Source organism: Grampus griseus, assembly GCF_964374135.1.
Source record: "Grampus griseus genome assembly, chromosome: 1".
In the NCBI taxonomy this organism is placed as follows: domain Eukaryota; kingdom Metazoa; phylum Chordata; class Mammalia; order Artiodactyla; family Delphinidae; genus Grampus; species Grampus griseus.
The window spans coordinates 182127935-182147917 of record NC_139017.1 but is presented as its reverse complement, the minus strand read 5'-3'; the positions used below and the strand labels follow the sequence as shown (position 1 = coordinate 182147917).

Below are 19983 nucleotides of genomic sequence, written 5' to 3'. Positions count from 1 at the left end.
GCGTTTGGCTCCATCTCTCGTCCAGCACGTGCTCTCTGCAGGCTCACTCACACATGTCCACCAACAAGAACGTCCGTGAAACATGACCGAAAGTCTTCCTGCTGTTCTGGCCATCGAAAGTTCAAGGACCCCGCCCCAGACCTCCTCAGAGGGGACTCGACGGCCACCTCGCCTCTGTCAGTGCAGTGACAGAAGGAGAGAGAGAGAGTCTGTGGCCATAGGGTGACACTGAAGCATACATTTCAAAAAGGAGGAACCACTCTGTCCAGGCCAGGAAGAGAAACAGAGATTTCAGCACAACAGTGAGAAACATCCGTGGGGCAAAAACATTACAAGAAAAGTCAATAAAAGTCAAAAGTCTCAAAATATAGAAAACAGCCAACAGATGTAAAAATAGCTCATGAGAAAATACTGAAAGATCAATCCTCCAGCAGAAAACCAGGCAGAGGATGTGAGCAGACAGAACACCAAACAGGCACAAAACCATGAGTGTAAACTTTGGAAAGTTCAGGCCTGCCTCTGGGGGGACTCCAGGGGACTTTCGCTTGATACTTGCTCTCCTCTGCTGCTTAGATTTTCTACAAAAACTGGCAGTCTCTTTATCATCAAACAAAAAAGAAAAGCAGATTTCATCAGCACCAGGGGAGCTGTCCAGGCCTCCAGCGCTGCAGGATGGCCCCTCACGGGCACTAGTGAGTGCTGAGGGCCCGGTGTGGCCAGCACCTGTGTGGCCCCCAGATCGGCAGGGACACGGGCCATCAGCGGCATGGCTGCAGGAAGAGGCCACAGCCCATCCTTACCATGTTTCCTGCTTCCTTTCCATTCTCCTTCATATCAAAAGAAAGAATTCGGGTAAATGAAGACTCCGTAACCTGAATGTTGAAAGGAGGGCGCACAGGTTAGCAAGAGACACAGGTGACCTGGCTGATGACCAGCAAGCACTGAGGTGCAGGCCGTCCCGGGGGCTTCTCCAGGTGTCTGTGGCTTCACCCCCAGTGAACTCCCCTGCCCACTGCTCCCCAAAGGCTCAGTTTGGGTCACGACTCTCCCTGTTCATCTATTTATGCACCAGACACGCTGAGCACCTACTCTGTGCAGAGAGGCCCCGGGGGAGGTAGGCTAGGAGTGAGCGCAGGGTCCTTGAAAGGAGCGTGCGGGTTGGTGGGAGGGTAGATGGGTGTGCGCGGGGGTGGGGAGCCTTCCTGAGAGGGGACATTTGAACTGAGCCGAATTAGCTGGGGGTAAGCGAGGGCACAAGGGGAAGAGCCGTCCCGGTCATCTCTCTGCAGGGACCTCATCCCCCCAGTGGCCTCCTGTGCCCTCCAGACAAAACCCACACCTGCATCCAAGGAGGGCCTGCCCATCGTCACTTCTTGCCACTCAGCTGCTGGGTGCACCATCCCCCAACTCCAGTAGTTTCCACCAGCCCCCCTATTTCAAGGCCAACTTGGGGCGAGCATTTCTAGGGAAGCTTGGGGTTGCCAGACTCTGGTATCTGCCATAAACGAGGCTCGGGTTCTACCTGAAGTTAAGAGATGTGGACTCGATCTCTACGGCCCCATTTTTTTCATTCTATGAACAAGTTCTATCAAACCTCCTCTGACCGCGCATCGGGGACGTTGGGAGGCGCGGTCAGAGGAGGCGACCCCTGCCAGGACGCAGGGACACCCAGGCTCGACTCGGTTCCTGCCGGCTGGGTCTCCAAGACACGGCCGGTTCTGCTACTCTGGGCCCGGGACCCCGCCCATCCCCCGGGCACCGGGACACGCGAACGCGCGTCCCTCCCAAATTGGGGGCGACAAGGCTTCCGGGGGTTGCGGGCTGGGCTCGGGGGAGGCGCGCGTGGGGAGCCCCGCTGGGCTTGGGGGTTGCGGGTTCTGGACTTCCTGAAGTGAAAGTGCGTGTGCGGGGACACGCAGCGAGCGCCCGGACCTGCCCGCCTCCCTCCCATCCGGACCGAGGCCCGGTAGGGCGCAGTCGGCTGTTACCGTCCCGCAGTGGCCGAACCGGCGGGTCTCGGCGCGCCAAGCGGGAGCTCGCGCACCCATCACGGGCGGACGCCATCTTGCCTCTAGAGTTTCCCTTAGCAACCTCATAGCACTCCTCCATTGGCTCGTTGGTCGCGAGGGGGCGTGGCCTCGGGCTCAGTCTCTGGGCGTTACCAATCTCTGGAGCGGAGCTGTCTGGGCCCGGAGCCAGAGGACGCGACTGCGCTTGCGTAACGCGGCGAATTTCCGCCGCTTACGTCCCTTCCGCCGACGCGACCGCCCCGCCAACGGCCTGGGCGCCCGCACCGGAAGCGGAAATGGTTGGAGGCTGTCGGCCCCGCCCCGGAGGCCATCTTGAAGGCCCGGGAGGCGGTGCCGCTCAGGACGGAGCGGAAGTGCTCGGCTGCGTCTTCCCGGACCGAGCGAAGCGCCGGCGCGGCAGCCACTCGCGTCCTCCTTCCCGCGGCCCTCGGGAGACCGCGCTCGGCCGCAGTGGACCGCGAGGTGCCGGCGGGTGGGGTGGGGCGGGGCGGGGGCGGGGCGGGGCGGGGGCCGGGGTGTTGGTGGCCGCGCGCGGGGCCGGGGCCGAACGGGGCCCCTGGGGTCGCCGCGATGACCCGCTCCCGCCCCCCGCTGGCGCGTCCTGGAAGGGGTCGGCCGCCCGGCCCGGGCCGTGGGGCCTCGGTGTCCTCGCCGACCCAGGGCGGCCTGCGGGATTTGGGTAGGAAGCGTCGCGGTGGACTTGGGTGTCTTGAGGTCGAGTCCTGGCCATTTTGCGAACCGAAGGTTCCGAGCGCTCGGGCCGAGCCGCCCGACGGCGCCCCGCGTGCTGGGCCCAGAGCTTCTTCTGGAAACTTGCCCCGGGCACCTGGGCTTGGGAGCGTCCCGGGGCGCCTGCTGCTCGGTCGGGTGGGTCTCACTTTAGGGGATGTGTAAGGCGGACCCCCCGGGGCCCCCGGTTGTGGTGGTGCAGGTACGGCGTGGTCAGGGCCCGGTGGAGACGGGAAGGTGGTCACGCCCAGGGGAGGGAGCAGCCGGCGGCGGGGCTTGGCCGAGCGCTCGAGTGGATGGGGTCTGGAAGGGCATTTCAGCGGAGGGAACAGCATCAGAGGGCGAAAGTGTGGAAAATTACCACGCTGGGGACCCAGGAGGAATGGGGAGGGGGATGAACGGAGAGGCAGTGGGAGCCAAATTGTGGGTGACCCGTGCACCGGGCGGGACTGTCCTCAGTGTAATGGGAGCCATCTGAGGAGGGAGGTCCACTCCACAGACAGGTGCAGTGATGACTCTGGAACTCTGTACGCAAATCTCCAGACGTGATACTTCTGGTCTCTGCTTGGAATGGTTTTGTCTTATTTTTGCCTTTGTTTTCTTGAGGCTGAGCCTGAAGCAGTGACAACCAACAGAGAACTTTCCCACTGCGAGCTCTGTACCGGGCCCTGTGGGCCGTGGGACTGGCAGTGGACAGACAAGGCTCCCCCTCAAGAAGTTTGCGTTGTAGTAGGAGGCAATAGAGAGAGAAAGCGGAAAGCAATCAGAAACGATCGTCACACAGAATAAAACAGGGTGACATGATGTGAGGGACCGGCACCTGTTGGACAGTCACAGGGGGCCTCTCCCGAGGCGGCGGGCTTGGAACAGCAGAGGGAAGAGGACCGCAGGCACGCAGCCGTGTGAGGGTTGCCCCGTTCGGGAACAGGTCTGACTCGTGTCTGAGGGAGACCCACTCCCTCGGTCGCCCTACGGGCCAGGCCTGCTGCTGATGCTAACACGGCTGGCCGCTCACTCCCACAGAGGCCCGGGAGGGGCCTACGGTGCTTTACAAATCGGAGTGGGGCCGGCCGAGGTGGCCTGCGGGTCACGCCATAGGCAGGCCGTTTGACTCCAAAGTTCACGTTCTAAACGTCGCTGTACGCAAGCTCAGCCATGGTGTGGAGCCGTGTGTCACCACGTATGTCGTTTGCCAGGTGATCTGAAGTTTGCTGTTTTGTTTTGGGAAGATTTTCCACACGTTCAGTTGAAAGAATGAGACTTAGAAGCAGTCATTTCTACTTAGGGCGCGTACTTCAAAGGAATACCCAGGTTTTTCTAATGGTCATCTTCATGCCTCAGCTCAAGTAGAAGCGTGTTAAAGGTAAACACTTTGGCCATAAAAAAGTAAAATAAGGGGTAGTTTGTATGGAGCCGAAGGATAAATGATGTTGCTGATGTAGCTCTCTGCTGGCCTGGCTCTGGCCTAAAGAGGGTGGCTGGCTGTCCTAGGTAACAAGTTCTAACGTAGCCACTTTTAAAAAATGGAGTTTTTCCCACCTTCTCAAAAGACAGGACTAGGAGTTCGCCTGTTCAGTTCAGCCTCGGCTCCCCTGAGAGCAAAGGGCATTTCTCAGCCTCCTCCGTGGTACTCCTGGCACTCCTGCACCCGCTGGCCTAGCTGGCCTCCTCCACACGGTGGCTCCAGGAAATGGCGTCACTGAATGACAGACTTTTCAGCACAGATGTGATGACGTGTGTGGTGGGACTGCTCAGGTTATTGTAATACCTGAGTTGTACAGTTGACCCTTGAATAGCACAGGTTTGGACTGCATGGGTCCACTCACGTGTGGATTGTTTTCACGAGAAAAGTACTGCGGTACCGCACAGTCCGTGGTTGGCTGAACTGCGGATCCAGAGGCCGACTGTAAGGTATACTCGGCTTGTCGACTGCTGGGGGCCGGCGCCCCTAACTCTGCATTCTTCGAGGGTCAGCTGTAACGGGCACGTTGTTCCACTTGGGACCCGGGATCGCGTCGTGAGCCTGCGGACTTGCTCAGTGCACGTGGCGAGGACGTGTCAGCGGGCGTGGGTTCAGGCCCCAGCCCCGCTGTGCGCAGGCCGGGTGTTGGGGCAGCTTGGGCCGTCGGGAGCCGTGGTTTTCTGTCTGAATGGGAAGGGCCGCTGTGCCAGCGGGTACCATCTCCCCAATGAGGAAACTGAGCCCGCACAGCCATGCCACTCAGGCGCCCTGGAAACAGACTCCGAGCTGGAGTCCACTTCTGGTTCCCAGCCCTGCCGTGGTGCCAGATCGGGAGGGAGCTGCCTGCAAGTTTGCAGGCAGGGAGAGCTTTGCCCCGGCGTCTTCACCAGCTTTAGGCTGGCAGGGCCCTCCATCCTCTGCATCCTCTGGTCCCGAGGTTCAGGCAGGGGTGTGTTGGGCTGCAGGAGCTGAGGTCAGAGCTACTCTTAACTTTGAGAAGTGGCTTAAGCTATCTGAGGCTTGATCCTCTGTTGTGGAACAGGGGTGACGATGCCCTTGGCTTCCCTTAGTGACCTGGGTTCTCACAGGCTAGATGCGCATGGAATCGCAGGGCATGTTGAAATGGTCAGGAGCAGATAGGATTACCTCCACGCACAGATAAGGAACTGGGACGCAGACGGATGATCACCTGAGGATCCTGGTCATGGAGTGGGGATCGGGTCTGGGAGGACCTGGAGGTGCACAGCTGGCACCGTGGGCAGTGGCCTGGACAGAGGCCAGGGCGGGGCCTAGAGAAGTGGGGGCACCGAGGGGAGCCTGAGGAGTGGCAGGAGGAGGTGCTGGAGGCTGGCGAGCCCCGGGGAGGCTTGGGCGCGGTGGCCCGTGCTGTGGACCGGCCCCGGGAGGTGGACACAGAAATGGGGCCAGAGGACTTGGCCGTCAGTGAGGGCGGCTCCTGGGGACCTGCCGGAGGAGTGTGAGCCAGGTGACATTAGCAGGAATGAAAGTCCACCCGGTGCTGCTGTTTTGCATGTCACATGCCTTCCTGGCTCTCCACCAAAGCGTGTCGCTGGCTGGTTTCTTTTTTCTGGGTGACTGGTAGTAAAGACACACAGAAGGAAGCCACGGCGTGGATGAAACAGTGAATGCTGAGGAAACCTGCTTGGTGGTGTGGATGAAAACAGGGCAAAATGATCCAGTCTTTGAGTACTTTTTATTTAATTTAAAAGTATGTTGTATTTTTCTTGTATACAGCATGTCAGAAGGTGACAGTGTGGGAGATTCCGTCCACGGGAAACCTTCTGTGGTGTACAGATTCTTCACAAGACTTGGACAGGTTGGTTTTCGCGTCACTGAGTTGCAGAAACATTTAAATGAGACTTGACCCTGGGACGTTTCCCTGGGGCATAAGTGTGCTGGCAGACCCCGCAGGGTGGGCGGCCCCTCCCTGGGTCTCTCGTTCACCCTCTTCACCCTCTCAGAAGCTTTTCCCATTGCCGTGAGGGTGCTGGGTCTGCTGAGTTTCAGGCCATGTACTTGTCTTCTGTGTTTTTTTCCAACAACTTTTAAAATGTGAAAACCATTCTTAGCTCCTGGGCGGGATGGACCTGGCGGCCCCTGCTCTGCCCTTGCTGTCCCCTCGTCCAGACACCCATGTCTGCGTCCCCTCGGCCCCTCTGTCCCTGGCCCAGGCTTGCGCTCCGTGGCGGGAATACCCTTTGGGGCTGCAGCGAGGCCTGTGAGTTCCGGAGGAAAGAGTCTAACTCAGCGAAGAATCGCACAGTTTGGTTCAAAACTAAAACTGTATTGATTTTTTAAATTAAAAACTAGCATCTGGAGAAGTTCCTAATTATTGAAGCAGGTGACGGGCACGTGGAGGCTCGTTCTCACGAATGGTTGAAATTTTTCATGATTAAAATCTCAAAATTAAATTTAGACTACACACGTGTATATTAATCACACACACGTACACGTGTATGTAGGCACACGTGTGCACATATGTGAATCTAAGGATTAAGGCAGTCAGCTCTGCGGCTCCTGGGCGGGCTGGGACCGGCTCCGGGGGAGGCGGGCTTTGGGACGGGACCTCGGGTGGAGTCCCACATGCAGGGTGGTGACATTCTCCTTTCTCTGTCCCATCCTCTCTGGGGTTTAAGTTCAGTCTCCCCACGATGGCCCCTTGGGCCGATGCTGTAGGACTACGTGCTGCAAGAGATGGTTCTGTAGTATTTTTGCTTAAGGGGTGGCCCTGCCTCAGGAAACACTGCAAATGTTGGATTAACTGTAGTCACCGCTTAGTGCCGTTGACTTAAAATCTGAGGCAAATGCCGGCAAGAAGTGTGCCCCGCGGAAGGAGCCGCAGGGTCTCTGCAACTTGGGCGCTCTGCTCTCCTTCCAGATCTATCAGTCCTGGCTCGACAAGTCTACGCCGCACGCGGCCGCGCGATGGGCGGCGACGCTGGGCCTGAGCTTCGCCTACATGATCCGCGTTTACCTGCTGCAGGTCGGTGGGGCGGCGGCGACGGGTCACCGCGCTGTGCTGCTGGCCGGCGTCTTGTTTTCCTTCTGTCTCTGGATTAGGTGGGTTTGTGGTGCAGGAAAGGGTCTCTGAAGATAATTTTGCAGCTGAGCACCAGGTGCAAGAAAGACTTCGGTGACTGTCTCTAAACGTTTACATCCCGTTCTGAGCTCCTTGTATTCTGTTGCTGGACTTCCCGGACAGCCTCGGTGTCAGCCGGGCCTGGTGAGGTGACAGCACTCTCCAGTGTCCTCGTCTGCACAGGGGACCCTCTGGCGCTCCTTGACCCTGCCTCGGGCGGGCCTTACGGGGGCTGGGGACTTTAGGGACAGAATCACCCGGACTGGCCACCCCATTCCCTGGGTGCCGTGAGCCGTGCTGGTGTCCGAGGAGGGCCGGGTGGGGTGACCGAGGGCGGCACGGCTCCTCCAGGGGACGGACGCCCTCCCCGCACCTTTGGTGAGTGCTGGGCTCCTGGACAGGAGTGCTCTGTAGACCCTGAGAGGAGGGCAGCTCATGCTCCCTTCTGTCCAGAGGAAGGAGGCTGAGGCTTTTTCTCCCCCTCCTTGAAAGCAGACACCCTCCCTCCAGGTATTTCCCAAGGTTTAGGAGTACGTGTGTGCGTGGCTGGGTACTTCACCTGCTGGATGCTATGCTGCGTCCAGCGCTCTGGGGAATTCTCACCTGAGCTAAGCATAGAGACCTGTCCTTGGATGGTATTGTGTCTGTGTTCCTACAAGGAAGCCTAGCCCTGGCTCGGCGCAAAGGCGGTGGGGCCCCGGTCCAGCTCTGCAGCAGGGTGCGGTCTGTGTTGGGTGTCCATAACTGATGTTCAGTTTGCTGTGATCGGGTCTAGATTTTTTTAAGAAACTGGACCTTGGTCCATTCTCAGTGGAATGAATGACCTAGAAACCTTGACTTGGGGGATTTGGGCGGGGGCGGGTGCATCTCGTACGGGTTGGTTCTCCTGTGCTCTGAGCTGAGTCTCTACCCGACTTGGCGTCCCTTCAGACTCAGCCCGCCACGAGGAGCTGTGTGTTAACTCCTCCTTGTGCAGAGTTAACTCAGCTGTTAACTCTGCACATTTAGGTCTTTGTTGTTTGACTTGAAAACGTTTTAAGGTAGAAAGGGCTCATCTTGTTTGTGTGAAAATGTTTAGGCTTTTACAGTTGGTCCTGCAGTGCAGCTGTGGTTCTGATCGGATGAAGTCTGTCCTCTAAGAGCGAGTCATGTGGCACGTGTGCCCCTTTCTCTGTGTCGCCTGAGGGGGGTTTGGGTCCACGACACTTTGCTGACTTGGGCTTGGTTTACTGATTTTCCGGCTCTGGTTTTCTTCTGGGCAAACGTTATGAACATTCCTGACACAGTGTGCGGTGGTGTGAACCGCCCGCCGGAAGGAGCTCGAGCCCCAGTGTCTCAGGCTGGTCCGGAGCCTGCATCTGGGTCAGGCGCCCCTGGCCGAGAGCAGGGCTTGTGACCCGGGTGTGCAGGTCGGGTGTGAGGCTTTGTGAAGCACCCCCGTTTCTGCTGCCTTCCGGGGGGCTGGTGGCTTTACGTTCTGGGTGCACCTAACTGGACCCTTGAAGACGTTTGCCGTGTGGACCTTGGCTTATCCACTCTCCAGACCCACGGTGCAGTTTAAGAGAAACTGTCAGCACGGATGCCCACTGCACTTCCGTCACTTGTTACGACTCCATGTCCTGGTTCAGTCCAGACAGGGAATGGGTTCAGGGTGGCCTCACTGACCGTTTCTCCTTCTCTTCCAGGGTTGGTACATCGTGACCTACGCCTTGGGAATCTACCATCTAAATCTCTTCATAGCTTTCCTTTCTCCAAAAGTGGATCCTTCCTTAATGGAAGATTCAGGTAGAGTAGAGACTGTCCACTTTGCTCTGTTTGGGGAGAGTTGTGGGTTTTCTATACTTCCCAGGATTGCTCCATTTTCTCTGGAAACATTTGAAATCTAAATTTTGGGGACTGTTCTCTGGGTGCTTAAAATGTACCTGCAACTTCAGTGATCCTGGCAAGTTTGTGGAACGACTTGCTAAGCCCTTGTGACAGTCACAGGAGGCAGGCGCTCCTGTCATCCCCGTGTGGCAGAGGGGGAAAGTGAGCCGTCAGGCTGTGGAACCTGCTGAGGTCCCGCAGGGGCGGGGGGAGCCAGGGCCTGCTTCCTGGGTAGCTGGCCCGTCCACGTCCCCTCCACGCTTGCCTGTTAGGTTCCTTTCTCACAAAAGCAAGCTTCCACGGCGGCTCCACATGGCTGACTGAGGCCACTGGCCCCCCAGTGTCCCCTGAGGACGATGGGTTGAAAGGTTCGTGGCTCTGGCTGCTCCTGGCATACCTGGGCCAGGTGGGGGCCTTGGCACACACCTACTGGGCCAGCTGGGGGCGGGGATGGCTCACGACCGGATGCTGAGGCCTCCATTCCGGCGCGTCGCAGCCACTGTTGGGAAAACCCGCCGCAGCTCCTGTGGAGCCCATGGAGTCAGAGGGCCAGTTGTTAACGGCAGAGGCACGCTTTATGCAGCCTGTTCACATCACGATGGGAGCCTGTGTATTTTTTTCTGTGGAGTATTTGATGAAAATAGCAAAGGAAACAGCCCTTTCGTTTGGTGCTGCATTGGGGGGTTAGGAAACAAGAGGCCCTTTCAGTGGGCCTCAGTTTCTCCATCTGTTAACTGGGGAGGGAGGTGGCTTGGGGGCCTCAGCCCGAGGCCCGGCTCGCGGCTCATTGCAGAGGGTGGCCGTCCTGAGCCCAGTGCCCCTGAGAGTGGATGCACAGCTCCCGCCTGTGTGCTCTCGTGGGCTGTGGACTTTCATCCTCCCTGTGCCTCGTGTTGTACAGTTGACACGTTCCTGAAAATCGGCGTGTGGTTGAATTTTTACGTGATCGCTTAAACTGGTCTTAAAAAAAATTCTAATACAGATTTTCTAAAGCGGCGAATCGGTTTCTAAATCAACTGAAGGTCCCCATTTTATGTCCGGTTGAAGGGTGTCAATCTGTACGTCACGTATCAGGCCTGCTGGTCCACAAGCTCTAGGGAACCTTAGAAGGGCAGCGGTGGAAACGACAAGGTGCACTGTGTGCCTCACCTCCGGGTGACATTCTGCCTTTCAGATGATGGCCCTTCGTTACCAACCAAACAGAATGAGGAGTTCCGGCCCTTCATTCGAAGGCTCCCAGAGTTTAAGTTTTGGTGAGTCACTTCCTAACGGTGGTTGCGAAAGACGCCCGTGCCCACGCACGGCCGTGAGACGGGGGCAGGCGCTTCGGTCCCAGCGAGCCAGCAGCTTAGACTCCTTGGAGAAACGCCAGTTCTGTTGTGTTTCCTCGTTCTCAACGTTGACTCACCCAGAACGTGAAGCGTGCCTGCTGGGCGTGGAGGGGGGTCACGGGGCCTTGTAGTGCCCACCCCCCTCCCAAGGTAACACTGCTGCACCTCGATGCCGCAGAAAAGAAGCTGCTTCTGGGGAGGCGGGTCCCGGGTATGTGGCACACTTGGCCTCGGGGGGACGCTGCTTTGTGCACGGCGCCCCCCCGGTGGTCCGAAGGGGGACCCGCTCTCTCCCCACTCGGTCCTCGGGGTGGCCTGGGCGTCCCCAGGCCTCCTGGAGGCGGTCACGTGTGTGTGACGCTGTGACAAGTACGAACGTGACAGGAGGATGGAGGTGACCCCCTAGTGTGTGTGTGTGTGTGTGTGTGTGTGTGTGTGTGTGTGTGTGTGTGTGTGTGTGTGTGTGTGTGTGTGTGTGTTGCGGGGGGGGCTGGTCTGTGAACGTGTCTGTCCTGTGTTGTCACAAAAGTGAAGGCAAAGAGCTGCCGCCCTTCAGCCTGTCCTCCTGGTGCAGGGGTGGCCGTGCAGGCGCTCGGTGAGTCCCTGTGGGATGAGTGTGAAACGCTGGGCCCAGGGCTGCCGGGGGAGGGTGGGCAGTGGGCAAGGCCGGGTCCTGCCCGCCCTCTGAGGTGGCCTTTGTTCTCTAGGAAAGGGAGACCAAGGGGGATTTTAAGGAGGGCTGTGACCCTGATGGGTTGGGCCCTAAGCCGGAGGGAGGGTGGCCCTGAGGCCTGACTCCACATGCTTCTCCTGGGGACACTGCTCGGCCACTGGGGGATGGCCTGCTGGGCGTGTGGGACTCAAGCCTTGAGGCTCGGGACTGGATTTCTAGACGTGGGCCCCAGCAGCACATGGGGGGCATCTGCATCCCCCAGCTGCTGGCCTGCGCAGTGCCGGGGCCCCCACTGCTGTTTTACACTTCTGTAATTTCAGAAAACTTCGAGTGTCCAAGGGACTAAGAACGCTGTGTCCGTGGTCACACGTAGTACGTCAGACACGCCACACGCAGCGCCCACCCCGCTCCGCAAGTGGAGACCCACACCCTCCTCGGGGCCGCCGTCCGGCTCTGACCTTCTCTCCTTCCGGTAGGCACGCAGCGACCAAGGGCATCCTGGTGGCGATGGTCTGCACCTTCTTTGAGGCATTCAACGTCCCGGTGTTCTGGCCCATCCTGGTCATGTACTTCATCATGCTTTTCTGTATCACGATGAAGAGGCAAATAAAGGTAAAAACCCAGATGATTCTGCACCGTGAGACAGTGCCACCCAGTACTGGTGGCTTTGGGAGAGCCGGCTCGGGCCCGAGACACGGGAGGGCCGTGTGGCCCCTGCTCTCCCTGCAGGTCGATGGGTGTGGTGCTCGCTCCCCGCCAGCACAGCACAGCCGGTTAACACCCTCCGGTCTGGCACATCATACTGCGGGACAGTCGGGGCCCAGGACCTCCTGGACGGTGTGTCCTGCCAGCATCACCCTAGAACGGGCCTGGCCAGACAGGGTGGTGCGGCTTCATCCTGGCCTCCCCACCCGCCCAACCACCTGGGCCCGGGTGCCACCCATCCCACGTCCCCAGCTCAGTAGCGCTAGCCCGTCTGGCACACAGGGCGTCACGAAGCCCATCCCACACCCTCAGGGTTTCCAGCAGCTCGGCTGGCTCCGCTGGGCAGTGGGGGGACGGGGGCGTCTGCCGGAGCTCTGGCTCCACGCCCGGTATGTGGAGAAGGTGGGGCTCAGAGTTGGAGGGAAGGTGGGTCACGGGGAAGCCGTGCTGAGACGCGTCTGCCTGTCCCCAGCACATGATCAAGTACCGGTACATCCCGTTCACGCACGGCAAGAGGACGTACAAGGGGAAGGAGGACGTGGGCAAGACGTTCGCCAGCTAGACGCGGCCGCCCTCCGCGGGCCCTGGACGGCCGCAAGTTGCTGTGACGCCGTCTTCTTTCCTCACATAAAGTAGTTGATTACAAGGGAGTTATTTTCTTTTTAAAAAGGAGCTTCAATTATTTGTAACTGAAATATCAGGTTCTTGAAGAAACTGGCATTTAAACCGAATCGCGTTGATTTATTTTCCAGTGCCGGTCAGGCGTCCAGACGCTGGCCTTGCAGAGGGCAGGCCGGGTGGACAGCCGTGTGGGCTGGGGGGCGGGGGCGGGGGCGGGGGGCCGGGCCCGCGGAAGGAGCCAGGACGCCAGCTGCTGCCTCCCAGGACGCTCACCGTGGCCCCGGAGGACGCTCGCCTGTCCGTCCGGCGCGTGGAGGAAGGAGATTCTGCAGCAACTCTGGGCTCTAATGCCGGTTTCCGAATTTCATCTCGCTAGAGATGTGTTGAGTTGGCCTCTATCATGATGACTCAAAACTTCGTTCTTAACTACCATGATTGCTTCTGAGGGCCTGGAATTATAAATATATATATATTTTAATTGTTTGAGATTATTTTGACACATTTCTTTGATACGTGAAGGGTTGTTTTAACTTAAACGTGTTCTCATGCAGCAGCCCCTTTTCAGATACACCTGGCAGGAGCAGCCAGTTCTGTGGCTTTTAACACATGGCTTCCCACTTTCTACAGGGAAACAGCTCTGACCTGCATGTCAACTTTTTTGATGTGATAAAAACCAATACTCGTAAACATTTTACCGAGCGACTTTTTAATTCCAACTTCATTAAAGACAACGTCCCTGCTCTCCTGTAGTCTTCATCTAACCCGCTACGCCTCCGGCACTGTGAGGGCCTGGCGGGGGAGTGCGGCCTCCCTGGAGGGCGGGCCGTGCTGCTGAGGCCGCGGCCCAGACACCGGTGGTCTGTTCCCACTCCCTGCTGCAAACGCCGTTTCCATCTGTCTGCGGGTTTCAGACATCGAGTGTTTACCGCCTGGCTTTTCTTTTGCCAGGTTTTGCATAGCTGAAATTGAGCTCCTCTTGCTTTTAAGAGGCCGTATGAAGACCATTTGTGTACCCGATCCTGAATTCTAACTTCATGTGTAAATGATGTCCAAATCGGTACTTTTATTACCACATTGTGGCACCTGAGGTGTTCAAACTCTAGACTTTTGTTTTGTTTTGTTTTTCATACTGTTTCCCTGGTAAATGCACAGGCCTGAAATACGGGAAATTGCAGGCACTTGGTGAGTGTAAGTAAGGGGTTTTGGGAACCGTGGAGCCTCCCCTGGGGCTCCTGCCTGTCTGGAGCAGGGCCCACGGTCACGGCCTGCCTCTGGGGCTGACCTCTGCTCACCGAGGAGTCTCTGTTCCTGCATCACCGCTCCCACAGAGTCACATGGAGGGAGAAGCGGCCTGTAGGGGCCCTGGGAGGGCCCCTTCCACACGGGCTTCCGTTCACCTCACGGCGCTAACACACCAGCACTTCTGTGGACTTGCTGTTGTAAGGATGCCTACGGCAAAGTCCTGTCTCTGCACAGCTTAGGTAGATGTAAAAACCTGAAAATAACAAAAAAGGTGGCAGGAAGTGTGTTGGACACAGCAGTGAGCCGGTGTGTAGGCGAGCTGGCCCACCACCAGCTTTGGAGACGGGTGGCCTCAGTGGGTCAGGCTGGCTGGAGCCCGCCAGGCGCTCCAAGCAGGAGGAGACGGCTCGTGTTCAGAGGCCAGGACACACACTTCCATTTTATTTTTAAAATCTATTTTATTATTTTTGGCTGCATTGGGTTGGGTCTTTGTTGCTGAGTGTGGGCTTTCTCTAGCTGCGGGGAGCAGGGACTACTCTTCGGTGCGGTGCGCGGGCTTCTCATTGCAGTGGCTTCTCTTGTTGTGGAGCACGGGCTCTAGGTGCGCAGGCTCAGTAGTTGTGGCTCGCGGGCTCTAGAGCGCAGGCTCAGTAGCTGGGGCGCACAGGCTTAGTTGCTTCGCGGCATGTGGGATCTTCCCGGACCAGGGCTTGAACCCCTGTGCCCTGCATTGGCAGGCGGATTCTTAATCACTGCGCCACCAGGGAAGCCCTCCATTTTCTAAAACGGGAAACAAACTTGACATTTATTAGAAGGCACCTGCCAAACGTGTTAGGGGGCAATCACGGCTACTTTCCGGGAAGGGCTGTGCCCCCTCGCCCCAAAAGCCAGCTCCAGTGACGAGGGTTAAGGTTTGTGGGTCGTTTGGGCTGGAAGACTGACCACGCTGGGAAGGCAGGCTGCTGGTTTCCGGCCCTTGTTCGGTCCTGGCCCGTCTGGCCCTGCCCTCACTGTGTGCCTGGTATTGGATATAAATGACCGGTTTGGGGAAGGGAGGGAAGTTCTGTTGAAGTGCTGAGCTGTCTGGCTGGCAGCCCTGCAGGCCCTGCCCAACCTGCCCTGAAGCCATTTCACGGCCAGGTCCAGGTCCAGCGCCTGTCCTCCCCGGCGGCTGGCACAGTATCTTCTGTGACAAAGAATAAAAGACTTGAGAATTTCATGATTTCTGTGCAAGTACAGTCAACTTGTCAACCTTGAGAATAAACTTCCTCCTGACATCAGGAAAGACTCCTGGGTTCCTCCCTCCGTCGGGTCAGCGGTAGTGCCGCAGGTAGACCAGCTTCTGGGGGAGGAACTTCTCCCTGCAGAGGGGACACTCCATCTGTGGGGGGAGGAGGAAGGTCACGGGTTGTGACCCCTACAACCCCGGGGGTCCCTCCCCCACTGGCATCTCCAGTAAAACACGGATGTACACACGTCTCCATTAAGACAGAAAAACATTTTTTTGAGATGATGCAGGCAGTTGGGGAGCAGGGCAGGGACGGTGACCAGCGAGGAGATGGCCAGGCCATGGGTGACTTGGGAGAAGGGAGGGCGCTTGGCCGCGGAACGACCGTGGCTGCCCTGAACCTCTTGGAGTTTCTGGGTGTGAGCTCACGGGTCCCCTGTCCCCACCCTCAGGGCCGGGTCCCTCCTGGCCCGGGAAGGTCAGCCCCTTGCCTGCCAGGCACGCGTGTGCCCCGGGGCCTCGCAGAGCGGCCTGGACCCCACGGAGGAGGCTGCAGCCGCCGCGCCCTGCAGGCCCTGAGGAAGGCTCCTTGGGCAGCGTGTGGACAGGACATCCCAGTAATGAGGCGGGCTTGACCTCAGGCCCCAAGGAGAGACGGGGCGGGGGTACACGGGGGCCCGGGACCGGCCCCTCCCTGAAGCCAGCGCAGGAGTAAGGTGGCAGAGCTCTCTGCTCTGGCCCCCTGGACCCCACACCCTGAGATCTCAAGGCCTAGCAGGCGGCTCTCGCTCCGAGGGTTCCCAGGTGGGTGGCTGGGGCCTTCCTTTTGGGAGCAGAGCTGTCACAGCAGGCTTCCGGCCACCGCAGCTCCCTGCCTCCATCCCAGCTGGGGGCTTTTAAAAATAGCCCCCCCCCCCCACCACCACTGAACAAGCGTGGCTGTGGAGGCAGGCAGCGGGCCCAGTGCAGCGGGGGTGGCCCGGGGGCCTACGCTCAGGACGCTCACCTTGGTGTCGGCCCAGTGGGTGATGCAGCCCCAGCAAAACAGGTGACCGCAGGGCGTGGCCGTCGAGTACCTGCGCTCCTCCAGGCACAGGGTGCACAGCGAGGTTCTGGAAACTGCTCTCTCTGCGTAGCTCCTGGCAGGAGAGGGGGGACGATGGGACAGAACTGAGCCTGAGTTCCGTGTGGCGCTGGGTAGCCCCCGCCCCGGCACAGCCCTGCGCACCTGCGGTGGGACAGGCCACGCTGCGGCCTCCACTCCCTCTGGGCGCGCTGCCTCTGCCGGAAGCCGTAGAGCTGCAGGCCCGCGGCCAGTGCCAGGTGCAGCAGGGACACGAGCCCCAGCAGCCTGTAGCTGGCACGGGCCCGAGGGTCCTCTGCGAGCGGATGGCGGACACGGAGCTGTCAGGGACCCGGGGAGGGGGGCACAGTCACATGATCCGTTGGCGTGAGGCACTGAGTGGCCCAGGGGCCAGGCCTCCCCTGTGGGACGAAGCCAAGGCCTGCCCTCTGGCTGCGGGATGGGGCAGCAGCGCCTGGCAGGCTCTGCGCTGGGTGGCAGCTGGGGGGGCGCAGCTGGACAGCTCAGGGCCTCACCCCCAGCGGGAGCCCAGCATTGAGCGAGGACGGCCACGAACCTCGAAGCCTGCAGTCACTAGGCTGCAGGCAAGGTGTTGCGGGGAGAGGGGGGACGACGAGGCCCCCAAGCCTCATAGAAAAAGAACTGGGAAGCCTGAGCAGCGGCGCCCAGTGGGATGGGAGGGGCGCCAAGCGTGGCAGACCCGCTACTCAGCCCCGTGGGAGGAACAGAAGCTCCCGCTTCTAGCAAGGCACCAGACTACCCGGGTGATGTTCCGCAGCTGGGACTCCCGGCCACGTCCCCCAAGGGAAAGCTGCTTGCCCCCCGCTTCTGTCTCCTTCCCCCCAGGGAATGGGGACAGTCAGGTCAGCCAGACTGGCCAGAGCCTGGAGCCCGAGGGGCAGGGCCCTGGTTGCCTGTGTAGGAAGAGCCCCGTGGCAGCCCCCAATGCCCTGACTGGGTTGAGCCCGTGTTTCTAGGCCCCTCTGTGGCAGCAGCTTAGCAAACACCCTACCTAACAGGTAGAGCAAACGCGGTGAGGACTGGGGCTGGGCTGAGGAGAGGGGGTGCACGTGCTGGGACAGCACTGCCAAGGGAGCCTGGAGACCTCCGGGGAGGCAGGGGGCCCGAGGGAAGGCCCTCCGGGTGAACCTGGGAGCAAGGGCATCAGCTGAGACTCCTGCGGCGGGCGGAGCCCAGGGGAGGCTACCGGGGATGCTGGCGGCAACAGGGTCGCTGTAGGGTCACCATCAGGGTGTCCCTACACCTGACCCTCTGTCAGGGCGGCCTGGAAGGGTGGGCACGGGGCCCAGGAGCCAGGGCCCCAGGCCTGCGCTCAGGGTACAGAGCGGGGCGGCCACACGTGCTGGCGGCAGGAAGACAGACTCGCCCTACCCTCAGGGTTTACGGAAAGCAGACTTGCGCAGGTCTTTCAGCAAAACAGGACCTGACAAGACCCACGTTTCCAGTGGAGGATTTCAGCTCTGGCCCTGTGACTGTGCTCGGGGACGGAGGTCCCCTGCAGAAGAGCGGGCCCCGGCGGCACCTGTGACTTACGTAGGTGATGCCTGTGAACCTCTTGGCCAGGTGGTAGAAGGCGCCATGGATGTAGAACCAGGCGACGTGGAGACGCTGGAGGCACCCGAGGCCCTGCCTGAACACCAACACAGCCCGCAGGAGCGTCCCCTGCTGCTGCTCCGTCAGGGCGGCCGTGCACCGGCGCATCCAGCGTCTTGTCCCTGACTGGCCATGGGCACCGGGGGCCAGGCTGCCCCTTGAGGGCCAGGCGCCGTCACCATCGGCCTGCAGCTCGTGCTCCAGGTGGAGCAGGGCCTTGTCCAGCAGGTAGGGCAGGACGGTGTGCAGCGCCACCAGTATCCCGCGGCGCAACCTCGAGGGCACTCGGCCCTGGGTCGGGTCCACCTGCAGGATGCTGACGTACTCCTCCCCGAGGGTCTGGTAGCCTGTGGGGAGAGGGACCGGTGAGAGAGACAGGCAGGGACCTGCCACCGACTTCCGTACTGGGTCCCTACAATCCTCATAGCCCAGGCCCCGTGACAGGGCTCAGCGCTGGGACCCCTCTAGGGCCACGGGTTCAGCCATGGAGAAACGGTCCCAGACAGATGTGACAGGGGTACGGCAAAGCTTCCAGAGGCCCCAGCCTGGGCTCAGGGCCTGGCCTCCCACCTAGGGAAAGGGTTCGGGGTTCCCTCCCTCCCTGAGGCTGCATGCGGCCCAGCTCCGGGGGCACTGAGAAGCACCTCCAGAAGCTTCTCACTCTGCTGACAGCCCCTCTCCTGTCCTCTGGGCTCGGCGTGTGTTGTGGGCCTTGAGATCCTGCCAGGGGCTGCTACCTGCCAGTGTAGTGAGGCCAAAGTAGGCGACATCCGACACCAGCTCAATCTCTCTCCTCCACTCCAGCCACTTCTTCGCACCTGAGAGGAGGAACCACGTCATTTCTGAGGGGTTGGGGCGAGGGTGGTGCAGCGTAAGGATTAGGAACAAGCCTCCTTCCTGCTGCCAAGGCCCAGCCCCGTCACCCTTCCACGCGGCTGATACTGTCCTAAACCACACTCTGTTCTCTCCCTGGCCTCCTGTGCTGTCCACTCTGCTCCATCTGTATCTGCCTCGCCTGGGCCACTGAGTATCCTGAGAACTTACCAACCTGTAGCCACCTCCCCGTCCAGGACCCGCCTGGGCAACTGCTCTAGAGCCCAGAAGGGCCACAAGGACAGTGTAGTACAGTGACCAGGAGCTCAAGCCGATACCACCCATCCAGCATCAAATCCCAGCTCCCCACACTGCTGGTTGTGACCTCAGGAAGTTACAAGATCTTTCTGGAATCCCCGCTTCCCTGTCTCTAAGGAGGGGACTAGCAACAGGTCCCACTCACAGGGATGTGTCGAGAATAAAATGAGTTAACGTTCTGAAGCACGAAGAACTGTGTCTGGCACAGAGTAAGTGAATGTGTTAGCAAAACGAATACACGGGCCATTTGTTTTGATCGTGTCGTGTCCCTCTCCTGCTCAAAACCTGCCCATGGCTACCCGCCCGAGTCTACGGCCCAGCCTCGCTTCGGCTACTCCGAAGAGGAGCCCGCTGTCGTCTGGAATCCACCCCACGCTCTTGCCCCTCCACTGGGCTCCGACGCCGCTGCTCCACGGGAGACTCCCCGTGTCCCCAGAGCCGTGGACTCTTCCACGCCCGGTGCCCGGCCCCCACCCCCGCTCCCGGCAGCAGGGGGGCAAAGCCCGGGGCGCTCGCTCCTTCCTTCGCCTCAGGTCTTGGGGGGGCGAGCAGGGCCTGGCCGAGCCTGCGGGGGGATGACCGGAGGGCCTGAGGCTCGTCGGCCCGCTTCGCGCCCCCGCGGCCCCGCGGGGGCTCACCCGCGAGGCTGTGCAGGGTGCCGCCCGCCGCGCTCCGCAGCCCGCCGCGGTAGTAGTCGTCCTTCTGAGCCGCGCGGACTACCTCCGGGGGGCTGGCGGCCGCGGGGGCCATGGCCTAGGGTTGCGGGACCGCGGGGACCGTGGAGACCGGGGAGATCGCGGTGACCGGGGAGATCTTGATGACTTGCGGCTGCGGGAAAGCGGATAGCCACGCCCACGCGGCGGCGCCTCCTGATGGCGCTAGCTCGGTGTGCGGCGCAGACCTTGTGCGTCACGGCGCGCGTGCGTTCCGGGGCGGGGCCTGCTGCGGGGCGGGGCCTGCTGCGGGGCGGGGCCTGCTGCGGGGCGGGGCCTGCTGCGGGGCGGGGGCTGACGGGGGCCAGCGCGTGGTAGGGCCGTGGGTTCCGTGCGCGGTCCGTACGGGGCGAACGCGGCCCGGATGAGGAGCGGGCGCAGTGCGGGAGGGGGCGGGTGCGCGGGGTGGGGGGTTGAGCGGCGCAGGGTGGCGAGCGGCCTCGGCGACAGCCCC

The 19983-nt window shown here is 60.3% G+C and overlaps 2 protein-coding genes across 2 annotated transcripts; one reads left to right on the top strand and one right to left on the bottom strand.

The window, feature by feature from the left end:
• Positions 1–2361: 2361 nt before the first annotated feature.
• Positions 2362–12712, top strand: RER1 (retention in endoplasmic reticulum sorting receptor 1). The gene is made up of 7 exons (XM_082664144.1): positions 2362–2492; positions 5977–6058; positions 7121–7225; positions 9007–9106; positions 10362–10440; positions 11668–11803; positions 12369–12712. The coding sequence occupies exons 2-7, from the start codon at positions 5978–5980 to the stop codon at positions 12456–12458; spliced, it is 591 nt and encodes a 196-aa protein (XP_082520270.1). The 5' UTR covers positions 2362–2492; position 5977; the 3' UTR covers positions 12459–12712.
• Positions 12713–14439: 1727 nt separating this feature from the next.
• PEX10 (peroxisomal biogenesis factor 10) lies at positions 14440–19633 on the bottom strand. The gene is made up of 7 exons (XM_082664125.1): positions 19455–19633; positions 18423–18503; positions 17626–18032; positions 16216–16391; positions 15994–16126; positions 14702–15140; positions 14440–14539 (listed from the first exon to the last, which is right to left on the bottom strand). The coding sequence occupies exons 1-6, from the start codon at positions 19564–19566 to the stop codon at positions 15072–15074; spliced, it is 978 nt and encodes a 325-aa protein (XP_082520251.1). The 5' UTR covers positions 19567–19633; the 3' UTR covers positions 14440–14539; positions 14702–15071.
• Positions 19634–19983: the final 350 nt, after the last annotated feature.